The sequence below is a fragment of the Canis lupus genome, chromosome 33, assembly GCF_048164855.1.
Source record: "Canis lupus baileyi chromosome 33, mCanLup2.hap1, whole genome shotgun sequence".
In the NCBI taxonomy this organism is placed as follows: domain Eukaryota; kingdom Metazoa; phylum Chordata; class Mammalia; order Carnivora; family Canidae; genus Canis; species Canis lupus.
In genome coordinates, this window is record NC_132870.1 from 24,358,883 (window position 1) to 24,383,911 (window position 25,029).

The 25,029-nt window shown below is 35.6% G+C and overlaps 1 protein-coding gene across 8 annotated transcripts in view; it reads right to left on the bottom strand.

Annotated features, from left to right (window-relative positions):
* Window positions 1-18,677: 18,677 nt before the first annotated feature.
* The window catches only part of SLC9B1 (solute carrier family 9 member B1), a 61,601-nt gene continuing 55,249 nt past the window's right edge, over window positions 18,678-25,029 (bottom strand). For 7 of the 8 annotated variants that reach the window (XM_072810469.1, XM_072810476.1, XM_072810470.1 and 4 more), the window contains 4 exons: window positions 21,410-21,518; window positions 20,823-20,959; window positions 20,286-20,442; window positions 18,678-19,018 (listed from right to left, as the gene is read on the bottom strand). In XM_072810469.1, coding sequence (XP_072666570.1) covers window positions 18,852-19,018; window positions 20,286-20,442; window positions 20,823-20,959; window positions 21,410-21,518 — 570 coding nt within the window. In that variant the 3' untranslated portion in view covers window positions 18,678-18,851. The remainder of the gene's footprint in view (window positions 19,019-20,285; window positions 20,443-20,822; window positions 20,960-21,409; window positions 21,519-25,029) is intronic. The other variant, XM_072810473.1, reaches the window with a different exon arrangement.

The window sequence follows — 25,029 nt, forward strand, 5'->3', positions numbered from 1 at the left end:
GGCTTGTTTGTGTCTCTTTAGGTGTGTGTTTTGTACATGTATCATGAACTCTTTGACTCAGTGACAGGGTGGGATGGAATGGCAGGAATACTTATACTAAATTCATGAGCTGCTGCAATTTGAAGGTTAATTAGAAATAAAGTATATCTGAACTCATATTAAAATGATAAATGGAAAAAAAATTAAACAAATAAAAAAATAAAATGATAAATGGTTCAGTGATTCAAAATCGTATACATTTTTCTCTTTATAACAGTATAATCCAATAAAACATAAAATAAAGAAAGTTTGCTAAATAAACTTATTGGAGAATCTTTAAAACTTGTGTAATTTTTTAGCCGTGGTCTACTTAGTTTTATTGTATGTTACAGTTCTTATATTAATAGCTGTCCTTAAGTCTGTTTATTAAAGGTACATCCTGTCAGTTTACTGTGTCTTTTTTATATACAAAAAAAAGGTACAGGAGGCAAACATTTAATTCTCCCAATAATAATCAAAGCTAATAGTCACCACATGTACATATGGGACATTGCACTAAGTCCAGTACGTACATTTGTAATTTATTGCATATTATGTCAGTAGGTTCTATTGTGTGATCTTGACTCTCATGACTAACAGGAATTTTAAAGTTCGGGTTAGAAATATAGTTGTGGTTTTGAGAAGTTTTACAAGGTGTATATATAAAATAGTTAATCTCTCCCTGTGTGGAAAGACGTAGAAATATACCACTGCTGTCACTATGGCTCTGGGTGTTCTTTCCTAAAACCTTCTCTTTAACACTCTTAAGGGAAAAAAAAAAAAAAACACTCTTAAGGGGCTTCACTATCAGATGGAGCAATTATTTTTCCATAGTTGATCATAGGGCTTTGGGAAAAATTTTCCTTACCAAAAGTTTGAATATCCATGGTCTGCGGTCATGAAATATTTTCTTTAAAATATTTACTGCCACACAGCAACATGTGTATTCTACTGGTTCCCATACTTAGGTTTCACAGGAGAAGCTAAAATTTCCTAAAGATGTGGAGACTAAAATGAAATTATCACCTTTAAATTTTGTCAACTAAACTATATAAAGATTTGAAAACTATCTCATAAAAGGTAACTTTAATACCCCAAAAGTATAAGGACTGTACTCTCAGAATAGTTTTTGCTCCCCACATTTTCAGTTTTTGAAATATGGTAAAGAGCTGTGTCCAAATATTTTCCTACCTGTGCAGATTTTTCAGAAGCCTAGGGCTGGTAGCAAGCTGTTATTTTAATGACTCCCTTTACGTAAACATTATTAATGGCTGTCACTTCCTCTTGTAAATTCACAGAATTTATCTACTTTAAAAAATGGTTACCTAATAACTGCTTCTGAATTGTTAAAACAGAAGATAACAGCTCTTGAAATACAAGTCTTGGGTTTCTAGAACTTTTAAGAAACAACACTATTACTGTCATGGGATGGCTTTGAGGCCTGCCTCTCCTTACCCAGGGAACTGCTCTTCGCCTTAATCAGCAAATGAGCACCACCATTACATAAGTATCAGGTATTCAAAACTGTTGAGCAGGCTTGAGGTATTAATGATTCATTCATATGAGTAATTAAACAAATTGTATTATAAAAGCACATTACAATTCAGCTTTGAGTTCAATGCCTCATACAATGATTCATTAAATGGCTTTTGTATTTTGTAACCTAATTTGTTAATAAGTTTATGGGAAGCTACTTAAGCCAGTTGCTGATCATATAGTTCTGCCTTCCTAATTGTGGTTCCTATAGTTTTCCAGTAGAAACATGTTATCAGACTCTCCCTCTGCAAAGAGAGTTTTAAGACTCTACTGTTCATTAGGGTTCTTAAGTTATGGTGGATATTTTATTAACTACCCACCAGAAACATCTAAATTGAATACCACAGGTCCCCACTTTCAGTCTGCTTATTCTAATAAATTTGGTTATCTGATTTCTCTGAAAAAAATCACAGATACGGATAAGGTCTTGCTCTAGTGACAGGTAAATAATAAAATATAACAGCTGATGGCAGGGGAGAGAACCAAACAATAAATTTAATGTGAACATTAAAAGCATAGCAGCTTGAGACAATTTAACATAGGACCCTGCACATGACTGTCCCTGAGAGCATCTCTGTGATCAGACAATACAAGTGATGTTTAATGATGAATTTGAATCAAGATAGACAGTGTATGGTAGGAGACAGGATATGTTTTACATTTGGAGATAGCAGTTTCCACTTCAAATAGTTAAAAAGCTTAGCCACTTAAAGTGGTATATCCAGGGGGAAAATTTATGCAGAATATATCTTGACTCATTCTTGGATATTTGGAGGGTTATCATAGGAAGTTTTTCCATTTAATTGAATCATTTGTTAAGCTTAATGACTGTAATTCAATACATAATTTGTTAAAGTATGAGGAAAACTAAAGGAACAGTGACTTAAACCACACAAATCATATTAGATGACCTCCACCTTTGAGAGGATAAAATATGCTTGCTTGAAAACCACTCAGCGGCAGGCCTATGACTGCCTCACTGTCTTGCTGGTCATGGAGTCTCTTTGCACCAAAGGTTGGACTGCAGAGGACGCCCATCTGTTTTGTTCTGCTTTTAGCTACACTGCATCATCTGAAGTTGTGTTTTACTTTGTCACGATAGTCTTTTCCTGGAAGCTCACTTTATTTTTTCATGTTCAGATAGTGAGTGCTTTTATCTTTTGCAGAAATCCAGTTTAGTGGAGTCATGTTATAGCAAGCATTATTTTAGTATAAAAAGTAGACAGTCCATATTAATTATTAGCAATTATAGTATGCCATTTTACATTAGTCATGGTCTTGAAGGACATTGAAAATTTGTTCAGTGAGGCATACCTATGTTGTTACTCATAGATGACATCACCCTCTAATTGTCCTTTGGTTTAAATATTTGATTCTTTACTTATAAAAAGAGTATATCTGTGACTCTATTCTCTGTTGTCAAATTCAATATTTACTGTTGTCAAATTGATCAGCTGCAATGTTAAATTCCTGATCTCTGATATAAGGCTGTAATTCTCCAATAATATAGAAAAGGGGCAAAGGGTAGGAAATTGCATAATTACAGAAGTGAACCCTGTGCTAGTGAGAAAGTAAAAAATGTCAAGAAATGATTTACTAAATTTTCAAATTTACTGTACTTTCCCTTAAGTATCCATCATATATTCCTCTGCCTTAATCACAATGAAGATAGGCATCAGTAACACCCATTCAACAAATTTAAGAAACTCTAAACTTAGTGCAGTTAAGCTATTTGAGTGCTGCCAAGAAGTGAAATAAAATGAAGATAGAATGATACTCACTTTAAAATACTGCATACTAAAATAAAATAAAATACTGCATACTACTTTATAAGCAACACAGTGGAAAACCTATAGGAAATGAATAAATTCCTAGAAAAATATAAATGACCAAAAATGACCTAAGATGAAATGTAAAATGTTAGTAGATTGTCAAATGAGAACATAAAAGTGAGGGTTTTTTAAGTGAGTTTTTAAATCCATATTTATTTATTTATTTTTAAAGATTTTATTTATGTATTCATGATAGAGAGGCAGAGACACAGGCAGAAGGAGAAGCAGGCTCCATGCTGGGAGCCTGATGTAGGACTTGATCCCGGGACTCCAGGATCACATCCCGGGCCAAAGGCAGGTGCTGAACCACTGAGCCACCCAGGGATCCCCCTTAAATCCATATTTAAAAAGTACTTGGGGCACCTGGGTGGTACAGTTGGTTAAGTGTCCTACTTATGGTTTTAGTTCAGGTCCTGAGATCTAGCGCACACACACCCCCCACAGCATGGGGCTCCATGCTTAACACTGTCTACTTGTGACTCTCTCTCACTCTTCCTCTGCCTCTCCTCTCCATGTGCTTGCACTCTCTCTAAAATGAATCCTTAAAAAATCAGTGCTAAGATTGCAAGGAAAATAATTCCAATGTTAAATTACACCTCCTCTTTTTTTTTTTTTTTTTTTTTTTTTTAAGAATTTATCCATTTATTTGACAGCACAAGCCAGAGAGGGAGGAGCAGGCTCTCCCCGGAGCACAGAGCCTGATGCAGGGCTCAATCCCAGGACCCCAGGATCATAACCTGAGCCAAAGGCAGACACTCAACCCACTCAGCCACACAGGGGGTCCTACCCCCAATTTCTTAAATAGGAAAAACTTTCCAACTCATTTAATTTAGTTATATAATATTAATATGAAAAGCTGATAAACACAAAAACTGAGAGAAATCTCACACATATCAAAGAACATTCTAATAAAAAATGCAGCACAGTTAAAAAAATTAATATACTATGGCAAAGAAAACTGTACTCTAGAGTATTTTGATCAGTAAATTTATTCACACAATCACATAAACGAATTAAAGAAAACATGATCATATCAATAGATGCTGAAAGTACTATTGCTAAGATCCAATAGCCATACCTAATGAAGATTTTTTTTTTTACGATTTTCTTTATTTATTTGACAGAGCACAAGCAGAGCAAGCAGCAGGCAGAGGGAGAGGGAGAAGCAGACTCCCCGCTCAGCAGGGAGCTGGATGCGGGGCTCAATTAGAGGACCCTAGGATCATGACCTGAGCCAAAGGTAGATGCTTAACCCAACTGAGCCACCCAGGCACCCCTTAATGAAGATTCTTCAGTAAAATAGAAATTGAAGGAAACTAAACAATGAAGGTTATTTATGAAAAGCCTACAAGTATTTAAAATCAAACTCATCTAAAATCAGGAACTAGCAGAAAATGCCTACTATCATTATATATTATTAAAAAGTATCTTGGAGGAGCCAGTGAAAGTGACAAGATTAAAAAGTGAAATAATCAGTACAAATAGAGGAAAATAGAAAACTGTTGATACAATTGTATGCCTAAGAAATCAGAGATTAGGAAAAACAAAAAGATTTTGTAGGTTATTTGGAAACAATGAATCTACAAAATTTAATAGCAATAAGCATCTTGAAATGGTAATGGGAAAAATATTCCATTCACAATAGTAGAAAATAGTGGAAAAAAAAAAAGTAAAAGAAATTTACCAAGAAAGGCAAAAGGCCATGGGGGGTGGGGGTAGGGGAACTATGAACATGTTATTAAAAGCAATGGAATGACAATGACATTTCAACCCATGAAAAAAACTTGCTAGTGTAAAAATATAAATCTTATAAAATTAATATATAAGGGCACCTGGCTGGCTCAGTCAGTTAAGTGTCCAACTTTTGACCTCAGCTCAGGTCTTGATCTCAGGGTCATGATTTGAGGTTCCACAATGGGCTCCATGCTATGCGTGGAGCCTACTTAAAAAATATATAATGAAAAATAAAATTAATATACAAATTTAATAACATTCACATTAGAATCGAAGAGTATTTAAAAGATTGGATTACATTGTCTTAAGGTTTGAGGCACCTGGGTGGCTTAGTGGTTGAGTGTCTGCCTTTGGCTCATGTTGTGATCCTGCAGTCCTGGGATCGAGTTCTGCATCGGGCTCCCCACAGAGAGCCTGCTTCTCCCTCTCCCTAGGTCTCTGCCTCTCTCTCTGTGTCTCTCATGAATAAGTGAATAAAATCTTTTAAAAAATTATCTTAAGGTTTACATAGAAGAACAAAAAAAGTCTACAAAAAAAAAAAAAAAAAACTGAGAGGAACTTTATTCACCAGATATCACCATATACTAGGACACATTAGAATCAAGTCAGCTGATATAAGAAAAGCAATTGCATTAAAAAAGGATAAACAAGATTGATAGAAAAGAATTGAGGGGTTCCCTGGGTGGCTCTGCGGTTTAGCGCCTGCCTTCGGCCCAGAGCATCATCCCAGAGTTCAGGGATCGAGTCCCCCATTGAGCTCCCTGCATGGAGCCTGTTTCTCCATCTACCTGTGTCTCTGCCTCTCTCTCTCTCTCTCTCTCTGTCTCTCAAGAATAAATAAATAAAATATTTTTTTAAAAAAGAAAAGAATTGAGAGTAGATATATATGAACATTTAATATATGACAAAGGTGGTGTTTCAGTTCAAAGAAAACAAAACTGGATTCCCAATTTACATTAAAGGGCTTTGATGTGACACATAAAATGATGTCTAAAATCATTTTAAAGATAGAGAGTAGGCGTCTCGAAGAGAGGGAGAGAAAATAGACTAATGACAGGGAAAACCTATGTGGCAAAAATTAACTTTTTTGTGATAAAAATAAAGTCAAATATTAATAATATGGATATGGAGGAAATTACAGTGTGGGTTACAAAGAGTTAACATCTATACTATACTAACATGTATTTTATAATATATAATGATAATATGTATTATACAATTAGCACTTATAAGAAAATACAACACAAAAATGTGGGTAAATAATATAAAGACATGACCATAGAAAAGTAAATCCAAATGACCAAAATGTAAAATTATGCTCCAGCTCACTAGGCCTCAAGAAAATACAAATAAAGCATTTGAGGATTGTCATTTTATACCCCATTAGACCCCATTAGATGGTCATCTATCAAGAAGAACAGTACCTATTGCTGGTGAGGATTTTGGAGTAGGGGACCAAAGTACCCTTATACATTGCTGAGAAGAAATATGGATTATTATGATTTTTTGGAAGATAACTTGGTAACGGGAGAAAAAATATATGTCACAGAAATCTTATGAAAATAAAATCAGTATGTATGGAAAAATATATATGTTTTTTATTGTAACATTCATCTTAGTGGAAAATACAATTAGAACTGTATTAATTGACTCAGCATTTCTGTGTAGTGATAAAAAGCAAGATGAGGGGATCCCTGGATGGCTCAATGGTTTAGTGCCTGCCTTCGGCCCAGGCCGTGATCCTGGAGGCCCGGGATCAAGTCCCACATCCGGCTCCCTGCATGGAGCCTAGCCTGCTTCTCTCTCTGCCTCTCTCTCTCTCTGCCTCTCATGAATAAAAAAAAAAAAAAAAAAAAAAAAGCAAGATGAAGTATGGGTGTTTAATCCCCAAATCCCTTTATATGATAATACATTTCTGTGTATTTACATGTAGACTTGCAGTATATATACACTCTTAGTTTGGGTCATGTGTGTGTATATGTATGTGTGTTTGCATATGATTTTATGAGTGTGGAGAAAAATGGGATGAAATCTTCTAATGAGGATGACATTACTTGTCTGGAGAGGGTAGAGGGAGTAAAGACAGAATTTGGGAGAAAGAGGAGAAAGTAAACAAAAAAATATTAAATTCCATGTATGCTATCCCATTTTGAATTACATAAATTAAACCTCCGTAAACACTGTAAGAAAATGTAAAACATTAATTGCAGCTGATAACATAAAGGTCATTGATGACCTTACCTGGAGCAGTTTCAGTTAAGCAGGACAAAGAATGAAATAAAATTCCTATTACAGTAGTTTTGCATCTTTTTTTTTTTTTTTTTAAGATTTTATTTATTCATGAGGGACACAGAGAGAGAGAGAGAGAGAGAGAGAGGCAGAGACACAGGCAGAGGGAGAAGCAGGCTCTATGCAGGGAGCCTGACCTGGGACTTGATCCCAGATCTCCAGGATCTGGGCTGAAGGCAGCACTAAACTGCTGAGCCACTGGGGCTGCTACAGCAGTTTTGATAATAAGTGGTAAGATACCAGACTACAATGAACTGACTTTTACAAAAATAATGCCAATAAAAATAAACCCAAAAAAACGAGTAAAATATAATGAACAATAGTGAGCAAAAAAAAAAAAGCTATAAAGGGAGTCACTGTTATGTATATGAATGAAGCAAAGGAAGCCTCTGTATACTGGTGCCTGGGTTGTTGATTAGCTCAAAAGCCCACTGACACCATATCAAAATTTTATACATCCATTTGTTTTAAACATAGTTTAATTAAATTTTTAGCTATTTAGAGCTTGGCTGCTTCACATACCCTATGAAATTGTCTAAATCTGCTTGCCACAGATAAAACAAATCTTGGGCTACAAAGATCCTAACCTGCTGCTGCTCTTTAGAATTCTCTGACCTAGAGACTCCCTGACATGCAACTGAGTGGCACCATACAAAAACCACCTAAACACATAAGCCCTCTTTCTGATGCCTTTCTCCTCCAGAAGTTCCTTGGCTATCCTCCCCTTCTGGAACCATGGCCTCCTTGCCTTAAGCCTCTGGATAATCTCCCACTGTCAGGGCCTTCCCCAATATGCAAACCTTCAAAGGATCACCCAAATAAAGCTTGTGTGTGCTACTGCCACCTCCTGGCCATATTCCCCCCCTGTGATCAGCCTTGAAATGCTCAAACTCCCTCCTTTTCATCTTGTATTCCCACCATTCACGAGGAAGATATACTAATTCTAAAATTGTAGATACCTAATAATATATCCTCAAAATAAATAAGGTCAAAATTAATAGAATTATACAGAGTAATTGATACATTCACAAATACACTGAGGGATTTTAACACATTATTTTTAGAAATTGACTAAATGGACATAAACTTAGTAAGGCTATATAAGTGATATAAAACTATAATCAACAATTAAATAATCCCTATTCTTTTATTCTTTTCAAATAAACTTGAAATACTTATAAAAACTGACCAGGTATTAGACCTAAAGGTATCACATTTTAAAATTCATGTATAGATAACAAAGCACTGGTATTAGAAATCAATAACAAAAGGTTATCCAGGGGTGCCTAGGTAGCTCAGTCGGTTTAATATCTGCCTTCGGTTCAAGTCATGATCCCAGGGTCCTGGGATTGAGCCTGCATCGGGTTCCCTGCTCAGTAGGGACCCTGCTTTTCCCTCTCCCTCTGCCCCTTCCTCCCCTTTTATAAATTAAAAAAAATCAATAAAAACGTTATCCAAAAGAGATACATAAGGTTTAGAAAGTAAAAACACAATTCTAAATAATTTATGGAACTAAGAAGTAATTATACTAAAATTAGAATATATTTAAAATTGAATGAAGATGAAAAGATTATAGACCAACAGATGTGCAGTATAGCTGAAGCAGTACTGTAAGGGAAATTTAAGAAGCAACTCATATTCATGAGAAGGACAACATTTATAGTCTTTCCAAAGTGTATGTTAGCTTTTCTACCCTCTGTCATAATACAGTTCAAAGAGACCTGGACTGTCTAGATGTTCTGTAGAATATCACATTTGTTCATTACATTGATCAGTTAAAACTGACTGGGTAAATAAAAAGTAGCAAGTATATTGGACATCTGGGACACATGCATCCCTCAGAGTAAGAGAAAACCCTTCGAAGATTAAGGGACCTAGCACATTAATAGAGATTTTAAGGGCCTAGTGGTCTGCAATAGGTTTAAAATAAAGGACAAAGTATTGCATCTTGTATTCCCACCATGAAGAAAGAAGCACAATGTCTTATAGGCATCTTTGAGTTCTGGAGGTAGCATATTCCAAATTTAGGAATAATGCTCTGACACATTTGCTGAGGGACAGAGAAGGCTGCCAGCTTTGATGGGAGCTTACAGTGGGATGGGGCTTTGCAACAGGTCCAAGCCACAGTACAAGCTGCCCTATCACTTGGGCCATACAATCCAGCAGACTCTGGCATTAAAGATATATGCAGTGGGAAAGACACCATGTGGAGTGTATGGTAAAGTGCAACAGGAGGAATCACAACATAGTCCTATGGGGGTCTCTAGCAAGGCCATGCTATCTACTGATAATTATAAATCATATTGTATAAGTCATACACTTTAATGATACTGGATTCACCTGGCAATGGGTATTGAGTGACCATGTGATTGGAACTTCTCATAATGAGCTTGGTTTTGTTAAACCTATCCTGTCATGAGGACAACTTGGCCTAGTAGTAACCCGTCATAAGATGGAAGTAGCACATCAAGGATCAGGCTTAAGTACCACAGGGCACAAGTAAACAGTATGAGCAGGTGCCCCAGGTTCCCATGTCATAAAAAACTATTTCACTAGTTTCTCCCCTCAGTCTGCAACTATGGTTGTATAGGTATTCCCATATTGCTTAGGGAGGAAAAAAGTTGAACTTGGTTTATTGAGAGTTTAGCTCAAGATGTGGATACAAGCCAAAATTGTTTGACTGCCTACTTTAGCTCTGGAAAGATAGCAAAAAAATAACATCCTCCTAGTAGTCAGAACTTTGGTTTGTGTACCTTGTCATTCATTTTGCATGTATAGAGAAGTGGTCCAAAATAAGAATAATTCATATTCATGGTCAAATGGCTTGGCTGATAAGTCAGGGGTTGGAAGGAGAAAGCTTGGAAAATTGAAGACAAAGAAATCTGGTAAAGAGGCATATGGATGAAACTATGGGAATAGACCCAAGATATGAAAATCTTTGTATCACATGTTAACTCTTACAGAGGGCATCTACCTACAGCCAAGATGACAAAATGATTCAGTCAATTGATGTCCAGCCAGCTTCTTCCACTGACCACCTAAGTACTGGTGTGACTGGTGCATAAATGTAGTGGCAGGGATGGAGGCTATAAAGAAGCCCAAACAGCAGAAGTTCCTACTGATCAAGGCTGATTTATCTACTGCTGCTGAATGTCCAAACTGCCAGGAACAGAGACCAACACTGACGCCTCATTATGGCACCATCCTTCAGGGACACTGGTGGGACATGGTGGCAAGTTGAACACATTGGGAACGAGAGCAATTCATCTTGACCTTGACTGGAACTGAGACTTATTCTGAGTATGAGTTTGCTTTCCTGCTCATATGGCCTTAAACAGAACCATCATGCAAGGGTTAACAGAATGTTTGATCAACCAACATAGAATCCTGGTCATCATTGCATTGGGCCATGGAGGGCACTTTTATAGCACAGTAGTTGTAACAGTGGACACATGACAATGTGAATCAGTGATCCCATCAAAAATCATAAAATCATTACAAACAGAACCTGCTAAACTGATGGAGTGATAGAAAAAGCTTTAGAAGCCATTTGAAGCTACAGATGGGGTACCAGTATACACTCTCTATCAATGGCCATTATATGGTCCCATATATCCAGCAGACAGAGGATCAAGGGTAGAAGAAAGAATGGCACATTTCCATCATTCACAGTGAACTGCTTGGGAAATTTTAGCTTCTTGTCTCTCTCAATGTTGTTACAAAATGGAAGGAGAGAGGACTGTGGTTGGCACATTCCAAGTGATCCACTGGGGGATCTTTAGGTAATCTTTTGTTCAATTTTGATGGCACAATTTAAGTAGACAAGTGTAGTACCATGGCCGAGTGTGGCATTCTATGTTCAGAAATGATGACATGGTAAGACCCTTCAGATCTGTGTCACCCTGCCAGATAAGCGACAGAGACCAGCAGAGGTGCAAGCTGAAGTAATGAAAAATGTAGAACAGATAGTATGTGGTAGAGGAGGGAGACAATCAGTTGAAGGTGCAAGACCAGCTGCAGGGGGAAGAGGCTAGCTACATAGTCCATTCCACTAATCTTCCTTTCATAAATTCCCCAGCAAAAGAAAAGAATCCTGGAGGAGCTTTTCCTAGATGGGAATGAAATTATATGGAGCAATAGATCCAAAGATCCAAATGGTACAAGGGTGGTGATGTGTAGCCAATTATCCCTCTTTCAGGACCGAGGAACATGTTCCCCTGCTTGCTTTAAGTGTTGTCTGTTGAGGGATCACAACCAAGACCCTTCTTTTTTTTTTTTTAATGTTTTATTTATTTATTCATGAGAGACACAGAGAAAGAGAGAGAGGCAGAGACACAAGCAGGCTCCATGCCGGGAGTCCGATGTGGGACTAGATCCCAGGTCTCCAGGATCACGTCCTGGGCCAAAGGTGGCACTAAACTGCTGAGCCACCCGGGCTGCCCTACCAAGACCCTTCTTTTTTTTTTTTTTTTTAATTTATTTTTTAATGGTGTTCAATTTACTAACATACAGAATAACACCCAGTGCCCGTCACCCATTCACTCCCACCCCCCGCCCTCCTCCCCTTCTACCACCCCTAGTTCGTTTCCCAGAGTTAGCAGCCAAGACCCTTCTTAATTGCCCTCAGACAAAAGGAACTATGTAGCCCCAATTATACTACCTCCCTGGGGGCAGTACACATGCAAAGACTACTTCATTGGAATTTATATGAAATTTTAATTTTTTAAATTTTTAAAAGATTTTATTTGAGAGAGACGGAGTGAGCGAGATAGTGAGAGAGCACAAGCCAGGGGAGGGACAGAGGGAGAGGGAGGACCAGACTTCCTTCCTGGGCAGGGAGTCTGATGCAGAGCTGGATCCCAGGATCCTGGAATCATGACCTGAGCTGAAGGCAGATGCTTAACCGATTGAGCCACCCAGGTGCGTCAGAATCGATATGAATTATTGACAACAATATTTTAAGTAATATGTTGTCAGTGAAAGAAAAAAAGAAAACTTGAGATGAACTGATATAGAGTGAAACTATTGGAAGACTGTTGGTAAGAGCAGAGGAAATAATGATGATGCGGTCAATGCAGGCCACTGTTGTTCACAGGGTTAGCTGAGAGAAGTAGATTTGAGGGCCAGACTGGGACACTGGCCAAGTAATAATATATCTGGGTTTCTGTTTTCTCATGTAGGAGATGAGGCAAGTTCGATTAAATGATCACCGAGTACCATTTTGCTCTTGTATTCTGAAATTCTAAGGTCCTCTGCCCAAATACAAACAAGTAGCACTGGGGGACAATGTTTTAAACATGTAACTAGCTAACTGATAGAAGATTATTATTTAATACAATGACACAAATAATTATCCAAAAGCTAGAGATTCCTACACCATGAAGTAATTATGTGTACATTCCAATTGATAATAGCTCCTATGAACAAGGACAACAAAATTAGTTTCTATTAAAAATAATATGACATTAGGAATACTCTCACCATGGGAGTATAATGTACAGTATAAAACTAATGGCGGGCAGCCAGAGTGGCTCAGTGGTTTAGCGCCACCTTCAGCCCAAGGTGTGAATCTGGAGACCGGGATCGAGTCCCATGTCTGGCTCCCTGCATGGAGCCTGCTTCTCCCTCGGCCTGTGTCTCTGCCTCTGTGTGTGTGTGTGTGTGTGTGTGTGTGTGTGTGTGTGTGTCTCAGGAATAAGTAAAATCTTTAAAAAAATAAAAAATAAAGATAAAACTAATGTAGTAGCAAGGGTATTAAATACAACAATCATTCTTTCCCTTAAACAAAAGAAAGTCATTTAAATATAGTCTATTCAATTCTTTAATGAAAAGCACTTATGTTTTCTGATCCACACTCTCCTTCTGTGTCTCTTCTTGTGCAGTGAATGTTGGACCGGATACTTTACCACACATTGCTATGCTGTTCTCAAGATGCAGGCAGAGTAATATGCAAGAATTGTATTCTCTATTTAAACAGTTCATCTTAAAGTTCATGAGGAAAATAAATAAGCAAGGAAAGTTCTAGGGGAAAAGGAGCATTGAGGGTAGCTAGCTCTACCGGATATTAAAACATAATATCTTTATTAGCATAAAATATTGGGGCACCTGGGTGGCTCAGTCAGTTAGGCATCCTACTCTTGATTTTGGCTCAGGTCATGATCCCCGTGTTGTAAGATTAAGCCCCACATCCTACTCCACACTCAGTAGGGAGTCTGCTTGAGATTCTCTCCCTTTCCTTCTGCTCCTCCTCCTCTCTCTCTCTCTCTCTCTCTCTCTCAAATAAATAAATATTTAATAAAAATACTCTGGTATTAGTAGGTGAATAGATAAATCAGTGGAATAAAATAAGACTCTAGAAATAGACTCAAATATATATGGAAATTTAATATACATTAAATTCTTAAAATTAATATTTAAGAAGACATCTTAAATCACAAAGGGAGAAGGATAGTTATTTTAATAAATGGTACTTATAACAGGTTGAATTGTGTTCCCCCCAAAGATATGTGAAGTCCTAATCCTCAGAATGTCAGAATTATTTGAAAATAGCATCGTTACAAATGTAATTATTTAAGTTAGGGTGAGGCCATAGTAGAGTGGGTTGAGCCCCTAATCCAGTATGATTTACATCCTAAAAAGGGTAAATTTGGACACAGAAACAGACATGCACAAAGGGAAAATGATGCAGAGATGCACAGAAGAAAACCACGTAAAGACAGAGGCAGAGACTGGAGTGACACATTTACAAGCCAAAGAATGCCTGGGACTACCACCAGCTGGAAAAGGCAAGGAAATACCCTCCCATGGAGGCTTTGGAGGGGACATGGCTCTGCTGACACCTTGATTTTGGACTTCTTAATCTCCAGAACTATGAAAAAGTAAATTTCTCATAGTTTTAAACCACCCGACCTGTGGTACTCTGTTTTAAACCACCCGACTTGTGGTACCTTGTTTTGGCAGCTCTACCAAATTGACCCAGAATCAGATAACTGGATAACCATTTGGCAAAAGATAACACTGAATCCATACCTCACATCATATAACAGAATAAATCCTAAATGCATCAGAGAAGTCACAGTGAGAAATGAAACTACACAGGTGCTAAGGGGAAAATGAGTGAATTCCTTTCTAACTTCGAATCAATATCTGTAGCATAAAAGGAAAAGATTAATATATTTAACTATATGAATAGAAAACTCTTTTGCTTAACAAAATCAAAAGATAAGAAAAATTGAAGAAAAACATTTGTAATTTATATCGCAGACAACTGACTATTCTCTTTTATGTAAAGAGCTTTTTATTTATTTTAATTTTTATTTTTTTGTAAAGAGCTTTTTAAAAGAGAAAAGAGAAATACCAAAAATCTGGTTAACAGAGGACATGAACAGAGAGTTAACAGGAAAAGAAAGGCAAATGACCTTTAAATCAATGAAAAAGATGCCCACTCACTAATGATTAAAAAAAAATTTAAATTACTGTAAGGCTATCTCTTTTATCAGATTGGAAAAATCCCAAAGTTTGAAAATATATGCTCTTGGTGTGACCCAAAAAAGACTGCCCAAGCACACACATGTGCACATGAAATATAAACACGTGTTCAATCATTGTGGGATTATTTATAACATCCAAAGACTGGAAAGAACTTTGCTCAGCAAAGGACTGCTCAAACTGCTGGGACGTGGCCACAATGTAGTACTATTCAGTGGGAAACAGAAACAAGGACAATTTCTATGTACAGACCTGGAACAGAAAAGTGTACATAAAATGCTCCAATTGTATAATTAAAGAGGGATAATTTTCAACAATAAATATTTATTTGCTTATGTTTACTAAAATATAAAAAAGAGATGGAGAAAACAGAATTGAAATAAAAGAAAAAGAAAGTGGGCTAGAATTGTTAGAGGACAGGAAAAGAAGCAAGAGTTTCCAAAAGTACCTTTTCATGTAGTTTTGACTTTTAAACTATAAATGTTTTATGTAACCAAAATTATACATAAATCTTATTTAAAAGCAAATCTTAGAACTGAAAGCAAATAGAAACAAATATAACTGTATATCAAAGTATATATATCATAATTACATATATAATCATATATATAATTTCAAGAGACTTTAGAATTTAGTACTTTTGGTGGACATCTTTGGTGGGATATAGTCTAAAGACAAAAAGAACTGTAAAATATCTTAAACTTAATTCAGTAATTGTAAGTAATAATTATTGGTATTGCTATTTTGGAATTTTTAAATATTATAAAATAAAGCTAATATTATGTTAATGATATTTGGAACCAAGATATTCAGCATAAGAGAAAAAAGATAAAGGTAAAAGCCCTATAATGTTACATTTGAATTAGAGTAACAATTCAATCTTATGTTTTTAATAGTTTTTTTATTTTAATTTTTTAAAAGATTTCATTTATTTATTTGAGAGATAGCAAATGAGAGCACACGGGTTGGTGGGGGAGAGGGAATAGTAGAAGCAGGCTCCCTGCTAAGCAAAGAGTCTAACATCGGTTTTGATCATAGGATGCTGGGATCATCACCTGAGCCCAAGGCAGACTGAGCCACCTAGGTACCCCTCATAGTTTTATTTGTTTAAATGATTCAAAAACTATGATACCTTAGGACATTTTAAAATATTTAATTATCCTATAGAATTTACGTCCTACAATTGCATTATTTTATATAACATTTACTTTTTCTCCTCATTAATCCACACTGAAGGGATTTTGACTAAGTATAATCTGAGCTATGAATTATATCCTAAAATCACCAATGATAGTAATAGCAAAAAAAAATACCAGTTTTATTTTAAAACATGTATTTCGTAATTTCTGAAACATGTATTTTTTGACAATGTTTACTGAAAAGGTCTAGATGCAATGATCTTCCGGTCATAGCATTCCTAACCTTCAGATTTTGGTTTTAACATACCAATGTTCATGGAAAGATACCAGTCTTTTGGAGACTACCTGATTCCAGGTCAGGAGAAGGGAAAATGTGTGTGAATCTGGGGCAGCTTGTTATGCCGGAAAGGAAGAAAGCATTGAAACACTATGGTATCATGTCCAAAGTACAGAATCAATTATGAAGTCTACAAAGGGCCATATTTAGGACAATGTGAGAATCAAAAAGTAAATAGTGCTGGGCTGAAACACACTGCATTAGATTACGTCCTGATTTAAACACACATGCACGCACACTAGCAATATAAAAACTAATGTTTTATGGGTGCCGGGAAAAACTGTTTTCAGCAAATCACAAAAATTTAAAGCATTCTTTTAATTTTATAATTCTTTACTGTGGAAGAGCTCAGAATGTCACTTCTGTTTGAAATAACAGAATTGGCAACTGACCAAGAAAACGTAATCTGGATTATAAAATTCTTGCTTTAATAAAAATTTCTTAAATAGTGAAAAAATATTAAGTAAACCAAGACATACTCCAAAAATTTATAAGGAACAATATACTTGTAATTACTTGTTTAAATACTATGAACACTTGAATACTGTACACAAGGTTAGCTGGTTGTAATTTTAAAATTACATTAAGGGAGTTAATTTTTATAAAAAGTTTTCATAAATAGAAAATCTTAAATTAATATTATTTGGATGCTTGCAAAACTACTTTAAAAAGTAGAGTGTTTCAGTCTAATGGACATATATTAAATTTACTTAAAAGGGATGCCTGGGTGGCTCAGAGGTTGACTGTCTGCCTTTGGCTCAGGGCATGATCCCGAAGTCCCGGGGTCGAGTCCCACTTCAGGCTTCCTTCATGCAGCCTGCTTCTCCTTCTGCCTATGTCTCTGTCTCTGTCTCTCTGTGTCTCTCATGAATAAATAAATAAATCTTTAAAAAAATTTACTTAAGAAAAAAATCTATAAATCACAAAAAAATGACAAATTTCCCTACTTAAAAAAACATAGTTCCTAATTCTCAAAGTGATTTATTGTACCTTTTTCTTTTATTAAGATCAACATTCTATTTTAAAGTCTCTTATAAATGTAAAGTACTATCTTGTGAATGTAAATATATTTTCATTTATTTATTATTAGTAGTAAAAATGATATGCCCTGATGATTTAAATAATAGTTAAAACATTGGGGCAGTTAGAATTTTAAATTTTTAGACTTTTAAATTTTTAGACTTTTAGTACTAGAATTAAAATAGTTGAAAATGAGGCATAGGATCCATGCTGAGTTGTAAAAATATTGAAGAAAATGCTGCTAAAACAGTAGCTATTTTAGCTCCTCCCAGAGTTATCTAGGTGTGTGTAAACTTTTGACAGTTTTAGTGTTATATTTTGTGAAAGGTCCCAGTCCTAATAGGAATATATATAGTTTTGGTTGCCTTACATCATAGTTGCTTCACTTTGCAAAGAATATGTGTAAATTTCACATTCTGTGCTATTTTACTATCTTATATAGAAGAGGGAAGAGAGAAACTATGTAATGTTTAGTTCCTGCGTTTGGCTTTTGCCAAAGAAGTCTGAATGATTTCTAAGAAGCCATCCACTAAGGCTATTTGAGAAGCTTTTACATGACCCTTCCAACTTTAAAATGAAGAATCCTGACATAAACTGAAGCTGCATTTTGCTTGGGATGGGTTCTTCATAAGCAAAGCAGATTTCATCAGTTAGAATTGAAAGATGATTCTGTATTACCATGGAAAAGAAAAATCTCACATGGACAAGTCTACTTATCTTTCATTTCTGCAGGCTAATTATTACTTTATTTTATACTCATTGAAAAAATCAGGGCTTATTTCTATTTGTGATTTAATTTTATATCTATGAATAAATACTACAATGTTTCATTTACAAACTATTAAACTTGTCATTTTAAGGGTACTGCAGAAGTAATGTAAGTCTAATTTTGGTTCTTTTACTCAACATATCATTTATTCAGATAGTCACTAAAAACAGAATTTGATATCCATTTTTTTGACTCACTCAAAGGTGGTGGATTTATTTCTGGCATTTTTTTTTCTTTTTCTGGTGATCTATTTAACTGAATTACTAAACTGATGGTGAGTTCTGCTCCTGTCTGGAGTCTTAGGCTATCTTAACGTTCTGTCATTGGGTTCATTCAACTTTTTATTATACCGAGTTTGTAATATGACAGCAGATTCAGCCTGATGGATTACTCTAGACTTCCCTGGAGTACTGGCAGATTTGCTTTGTTCTTAAAATACATATATACTAAAAGGGCATTCTATTTTCATTGTTCTTATTAAATTAACCTTGGAATAAAAAATCAGAGGAAAGCTCTATAATGAAATCACATATTTATTAAATCCTTGGTTCTATGTACAATCTCCACATATTTGTATGTTTTAATTTTCCTCTTGTAAGGTAATTTATTAAATGACACAGGCAGGTGATGGCAAATAAACTTTTTAATGAAGTTCTACTTTTGTCAATTCCACATTGATTTTGCTTGGATCATGGCGTGTAAGTATTTTGGGCCCCAGTATGCCAATAATTAGAGCTCCATTTGGAGCTGTGATCAAGATGGCTAAAAATGCTATTGTCATCACATCCTTCGAATATGATTCCAAGTGGGGTGCGCTGATTCTTGCTGTTTCTAGAGCCAGAGGACCTAATACAGCCTGCATTTAGGGGGTAAAAAGATGAGGCATAAAGAAAAATGTTAAATAGTTAATACATAATAAAAGTTAATGGCCCTGTTAAAACAAACACAACCTAGTAGTAGGCTATTAGAAAAGAGACAAGCCTTAAAGTGCTGAGGAATTTCACAAATTACTCATCAATTCTATGTTCTCCCTAGCAAATATGTCTGGATGAAAAGTGAAACAGTGACAAATTAGTGTGCATGCATTTTGGGGCTGATCTTGTATTTTTATCATCTCGGCTTTCCCGTTTAAATATATATATATATTTAGTGCTCACATTACTCTCAGAACCTCAGGAGTTCTAAACAAAGCAGGGTTTTGCTTATTTGTCTTTACCATAGATTATCAGGTTCTTGGCTGTAATAAGACAGCAAACACAAAATACTAAGGTTTCTTATGGTTCTCCAGGATTTTGTTGCTTTTCTTTTCTTTGTTCTTCCTACTTGGGAGGCAGTGTATGGTAAAACTGATAAAGAGATTTGGAATCTACAAAGTGGACACTGAGAGATTATTAAGTAACTTGTCTAATATTATAGGTAAGTAACATGGTATTGAAAACACCCAGGTTGGTCCCATGGACCTGCTTTTCTAACCATGACACACAGAGAATTTTGTTGCATGAGAACTCACAAACTTCTATTTTGGAATAACAATAGAAAAAATCTCTGGAAATGAAGACTTTATGTTGCCAGGTTAAAAAGTCTAACAATAAGTAGCAATACCTTTTAGTAGGAGCAGAATACCATTGAATCAGAGGGTAAAACTATAAGGTCTCCCTATTCATTCATTCATTCATCATTCATTCTGTAAGTATGCAGTGCTAACTTATTGTGTACCTCCTGTGTGCCAGGCGCTGTGTTAAGTATGAGGTGAGGAATAATGAAAGAAAGCAGACACTGTTCCTATCTTTCCCATATAGCCTGGTGGGGAGATTTGGTCATTAATTAAAATAATATAATTTAAATGCATAATTAAAAATAATATATATGCATTCATGTATGGGGGAGTGGGTGCAGATGTAGGAAAGATATATTTTTAAAATAATTAATGTGTCTCTGCTTTAAAAGCATTACATTTAGTCCTACAATATTCAGCAAAATGTAAACATTCCAGTATTCAGATATATTCTTATATTTTGGGAAAATAGAGAAAAATGTTGCATAAGTATAGGAAGCATTTGTCATTAAAAGTACACTTTTTTAACCTCAGAAGAATTGCTTTTAAAACTGAGATTTTGGGACACCTGGGTGGCTCAGCGGTTGAGTGTCTGCCTTTGGCTCAGGGCGTAATCTTGGGGTCCTGGGATCGAGTCCCACGTCGAGCTTCCTGCATGAAGCCTGCTTCTCCCTCTGCCTGTCTCTGCCTCTCTCTGTGTGTCTTTCATGAATAAATAAGTAAAACTAAAAAAATAAATAAAACTGAGATTTTAAAAGATTACATTATTTTCAATGAGTAGTTACAATCAATCAAACATTTTAAAAGTAAGGTTAATAGCCCACATTTTGTGATTAAAGTAACATTCATGGGACGCCTGGGTGGCTCAGTGGTTAAGTGTCTGCCTTCTGGCCCAGGGTGTGATTCTGGAGTCCCAGGATCGAGTCTCACATCAGGCTCCCTGCATGGAGTCTGCTTCTCCCTCTGCCTGTGTCTCTACCTCTCTCTCTCTCTGTCTCTCTCATAATAAATAAATAAAATCTTAAAAAAATAAAGTAGCATTCATTTGGAATTTTAAAAACTCATCAATATTAAAAATTATTAAAATGACTTAAAATATTCTTACCTGGACTGTAGCTTTAGGCATCCATGATAATGCAATAAATATTTTCTCCTTGAAACTAAAGCCAGCAAAACACATCAATACAAATGTAAAAGAAATTCGAATCAATAATGCCAAACTCATGGTAGCAACACAAATGCCTACAACAGATAAAAATAAACATAAACAAAATATTTGGGAAGAGGTGGTTCTTTATGCCTAGAAAAAGTACAAGAGATTATCTGATAGTAAAGGTACCATGAAAGATAGTATAGATTATATTTATTTAATTAGGAGCTAATAGACTTTGAACTTTTGCTATAAATGGAAGTATTCAAAAGGTGCTAATGGTCTGTAATACTTTCTGTCAGAAAAGAATTCCAATCTGCATTTTCTCGGATGCCTCAGGGAAAATAGTCAAGGCTGTCTTTGGTAACAGAGCACACAGGGTAACAGGAGAGCAAGTGTATGTTAGTAACTCTATCAACAGGAGTTTCTGAAGAAGGTTCTTGTAGCATTCAAAGACATATTGTAAACAAAGTAAAAATTATTCATAATTTTCTTAAATATTTTCAAATCTTGTATTTTGTTGTGTCTCTAATTATTCTTACCAATAGCATTTGATTTAAGAGATGCAACAGATACTTCTGATCCAACCAAACCAAAAAGAAGGGGTTGAAAAACATGCCATGTAGTTTTAATAATTCTTTGGACTCTAACCTGTAGAAAAGAATAATATATTTTCAGTTATTGTGTTTAGTGGTTGTAACACATAAAAATAAATTGCATTTTAGAAATGAAAATCTCTCTTAACATTTAATGAACTTAAGATATTTTATTTGTAGAAGAAATGGTAAAACTTAAAGATTGAGTAGGTTAATTCTTTTACTCAAACATGTAAGTAGAATTTGGTTTTAAAAAATCTGGAAAGCTTATAGCAGAATTATTTACAGTAGCCAAGACATGGAAGCAGCCCAAATGTCCATTGATTGATGAATGGATAAAGAACATGTGGTATGTAAATACCTATACATGCACACAGTGGAATATTATTCAATCATAAAAAAAGAATGAAATCTTGTCATTTGCAACAATATAGATGGGGCTAGAGAGTATACTGCTAAGTGAAATAAATCAGAGAAAGACAAATACTATATGGTTTCACTCATATGTGGAATTTAAGAGACAAAACAAAGAGGAAAAAAATATATATATAGAGAGAGAAACCAAGAAGCAGTTTCTTAATTATAGAGAACAAACTGGTGGCTACCAGAGTGGAGGGAAGTGGGGGGATGAGTGAAATAGGTGAAGGGGATTAAGGAGTGCTCATGTTGTGATGAGCACTGGATAACGTATGACGTGTTAAAACACTATATGGTACACCTGAAACTAATACAATAACTGCATGTTAATCAACTGAAATTAAAACAAAAACTTTAAAAAAGAAGCGAATAGAAATAAATGCTCCTTGAAACCAGAAAAAAAATCTACAAAGCTATTCAATAAAAATATTATTTTGTAATTTTGTCTTGGAACAAATAAGATCTTTGGAGTTCCAGACATGTTCTAGTGGCTCAGTAACAATTCTAGCTTTTGTTTATAAGGTAACTGAACAGAGACAGAACTAGAACTACATCATGTCAGATGAGCACATACTCAAAATTATGCAACCATTTCAGCTCTCAAAAAGTTGAGAGGATCTCCCTTAACAATTATCTTGGAACCCAATCCCATGAAAGTGGTGAATTGATATGTCCTAAGCTACCAGGCAAAAACTGTCAGTAATCTGTCAGGCCTGCTTCCAAAGGACCCATGTTGAAACTTCAAAAAAAACTTATTTTTTCCTCAAAACCAAACCCAAAACACAAAAACATACATAGATTCTTTTTTTTTTTTTAAGATTATTTATGCATTCATAGAGACACAGAGAGAGAGAGAGAGAGAGGCAGAGGGAGAAGCAGGCTCCATGCAGAGAGCCTGACGTGGGACTCAATCCAGGGTCTCCAGTAGAGACCTAGGTCCCTAGGCTGCAGGTCCCTAGGCTGCAGGCGGCGCTAAACCGCTGCGCCACCAGGGCTGCCCCATACATAGATTCTGAATTTGATTGCCTGCCTGGCTTTCCTTTCTGAGAGTGAACCTCTCCCAGTGCTACTTCCCCAATTATGTGGTTACAACAAAGTCCCCTATTGATATAACAGTACTCTAGCTCTTCTCCAGGAATTTGGATAAAGAAATTTTAGTTTCAGTATGCGCTTATTTATCTTTTTTTTAAAAGAAGATAAAACTGTAATATCTTTGGGTATAAACTATGTTTGTAACTATCTCCCTTAAGACTGAGTTTTCTGATTTATAAAAGTGAAGTTTAAAAGAGGAAAAAAAAAACCCAATATTACCCTTTCTTCTTGGTGGGACATTATCCCATTTCTTAAAAAAGATTTTGTTTATTTATTTATGAGAGACACAGAGAGAAGCAGAGACACAGGGAGAGGGAGAAGCAGGCTCCCTGTGGGGAACCCGAGGTGGGAGTCCGGGGACTATGCCCTGAGTCAAAGGCAGATGCTAAAACCGCCGAGCCACCCAGGTGTCTCTCTTATTTGTCTTTAATACAGATTTTATTTATTCATTTGAGAGAGAGAGAGAGAAAGCATGAGAAGGCGGGTAGGGAGGCGGTACCGAGGGAGAGGGAGAAACAGACTCCCCGCTGAGCAGGGAGCCTGACATGGGGCTCCATTCCAGGATCCCAAGATCATGACCTGAGCCGAAGGCAGACGCTTAACCAACGGAGCCACCCAGGTGCCCCTGTTACTTTTAATTTTTAAAATATACTCTTTAGGGCACCTGGGTGGCTCCGGTGGTTGAGGGTCTGCCTTCGGCTCAGGTCGTGATCCCGGGGTCCTGGGACTGAGTTCCACATTGGGATCCCATGGGAGCCTGCTTCTCCCTCTGCCCATGTCTCTGCCTCTCTCGCTGTGTCCCTCATGAATAAATAAATAAAGTCTTTCAAAAAAAATCACTGAATAGTTAATGGGTTAGTCAATAAATAATTTAGTAAAAAATGACTAACCAGTTTATATGCATATATGTATGTGTATACATATTTATGAACACACACACATATCCTTATCTCACAACATTTACAAAAATAAATTCCAGATGAATTAAAGCACTAAATGCAAAAATAAAACAAAAAAACTACCAAAGTATTAGATGATACTATAGAAGACATTATGTTTACAATCTTACAATCTGGGGTGAAGATATAGATAGATATAGAGGATATATATAAACAAGATATAGAACCAAAAAAAAAAAAAAAGGTCAGTTTTGACTATAGGTAATTTGACTTCAATACAAAAGACAGTATAAACAAAGTTGAAAATAAGCAAAAATTATGTGCAATATATATAGAACAAAAAAGTAGTAACACTAAGGTATAGAGAAATAAATTAGGAACAAAAGGCAAATCAATCAACTAAAATAATGGGCTAAGAAGATGACTAGGTAGTTAAAACAGTATATGAAGAGAAGTTTACTACACTACTAATCAGAAATGTAAACAAAGAACACCAATGTTGTATCATTTTTTACCCATCAGATTGTTTAAAATCTTTGAAGGGATAATTTGGCAGTACTAATCAAAAATAGAAACATTCCATTTTTAAAGTCAGCAATTACATTTCTAGGAATCTATTTTTACAAAAGCACTTGTACATATGCAAAAAGACACAGGAACAGGATTGTTCATGGTAGCATTATAATAACAAAAATGGAAAGGAACTAAATGTCTACAAACGGAGAACTGATTAAATGAGATGATTGATTCTAGGAAAGGGGATCTGATATTTGGGAGTGGTAGGGGAAAAGGAGTCTTTTACATTTCATTCTGTATGTGGGCTTTCTGTATTTTTCTAATTTGTTATGAGCATTTGTCATGTATTAACTGCATAACTAAAATTTTAATGAATAAAATAATTAAATCAATAAGTATAACTAAAATTTTAATGAATAAAATAATTAAATCAATAAGTTATACAATCATATTGCACAAAACTTGGGAAAAAGAAAGCAGCCTGATGTGATAACTCAACTTCTAATTGCATTTTAGTGTATTCCCAGGTCCTTTTCCCAAATATTTTTACTTCTTTGATTGATTTATACACATCCTTGAAGACACAAATTTCTGGAACATCTTCCAACTGAAACAAAGAGATTTCCTAAATGTTTATTATAG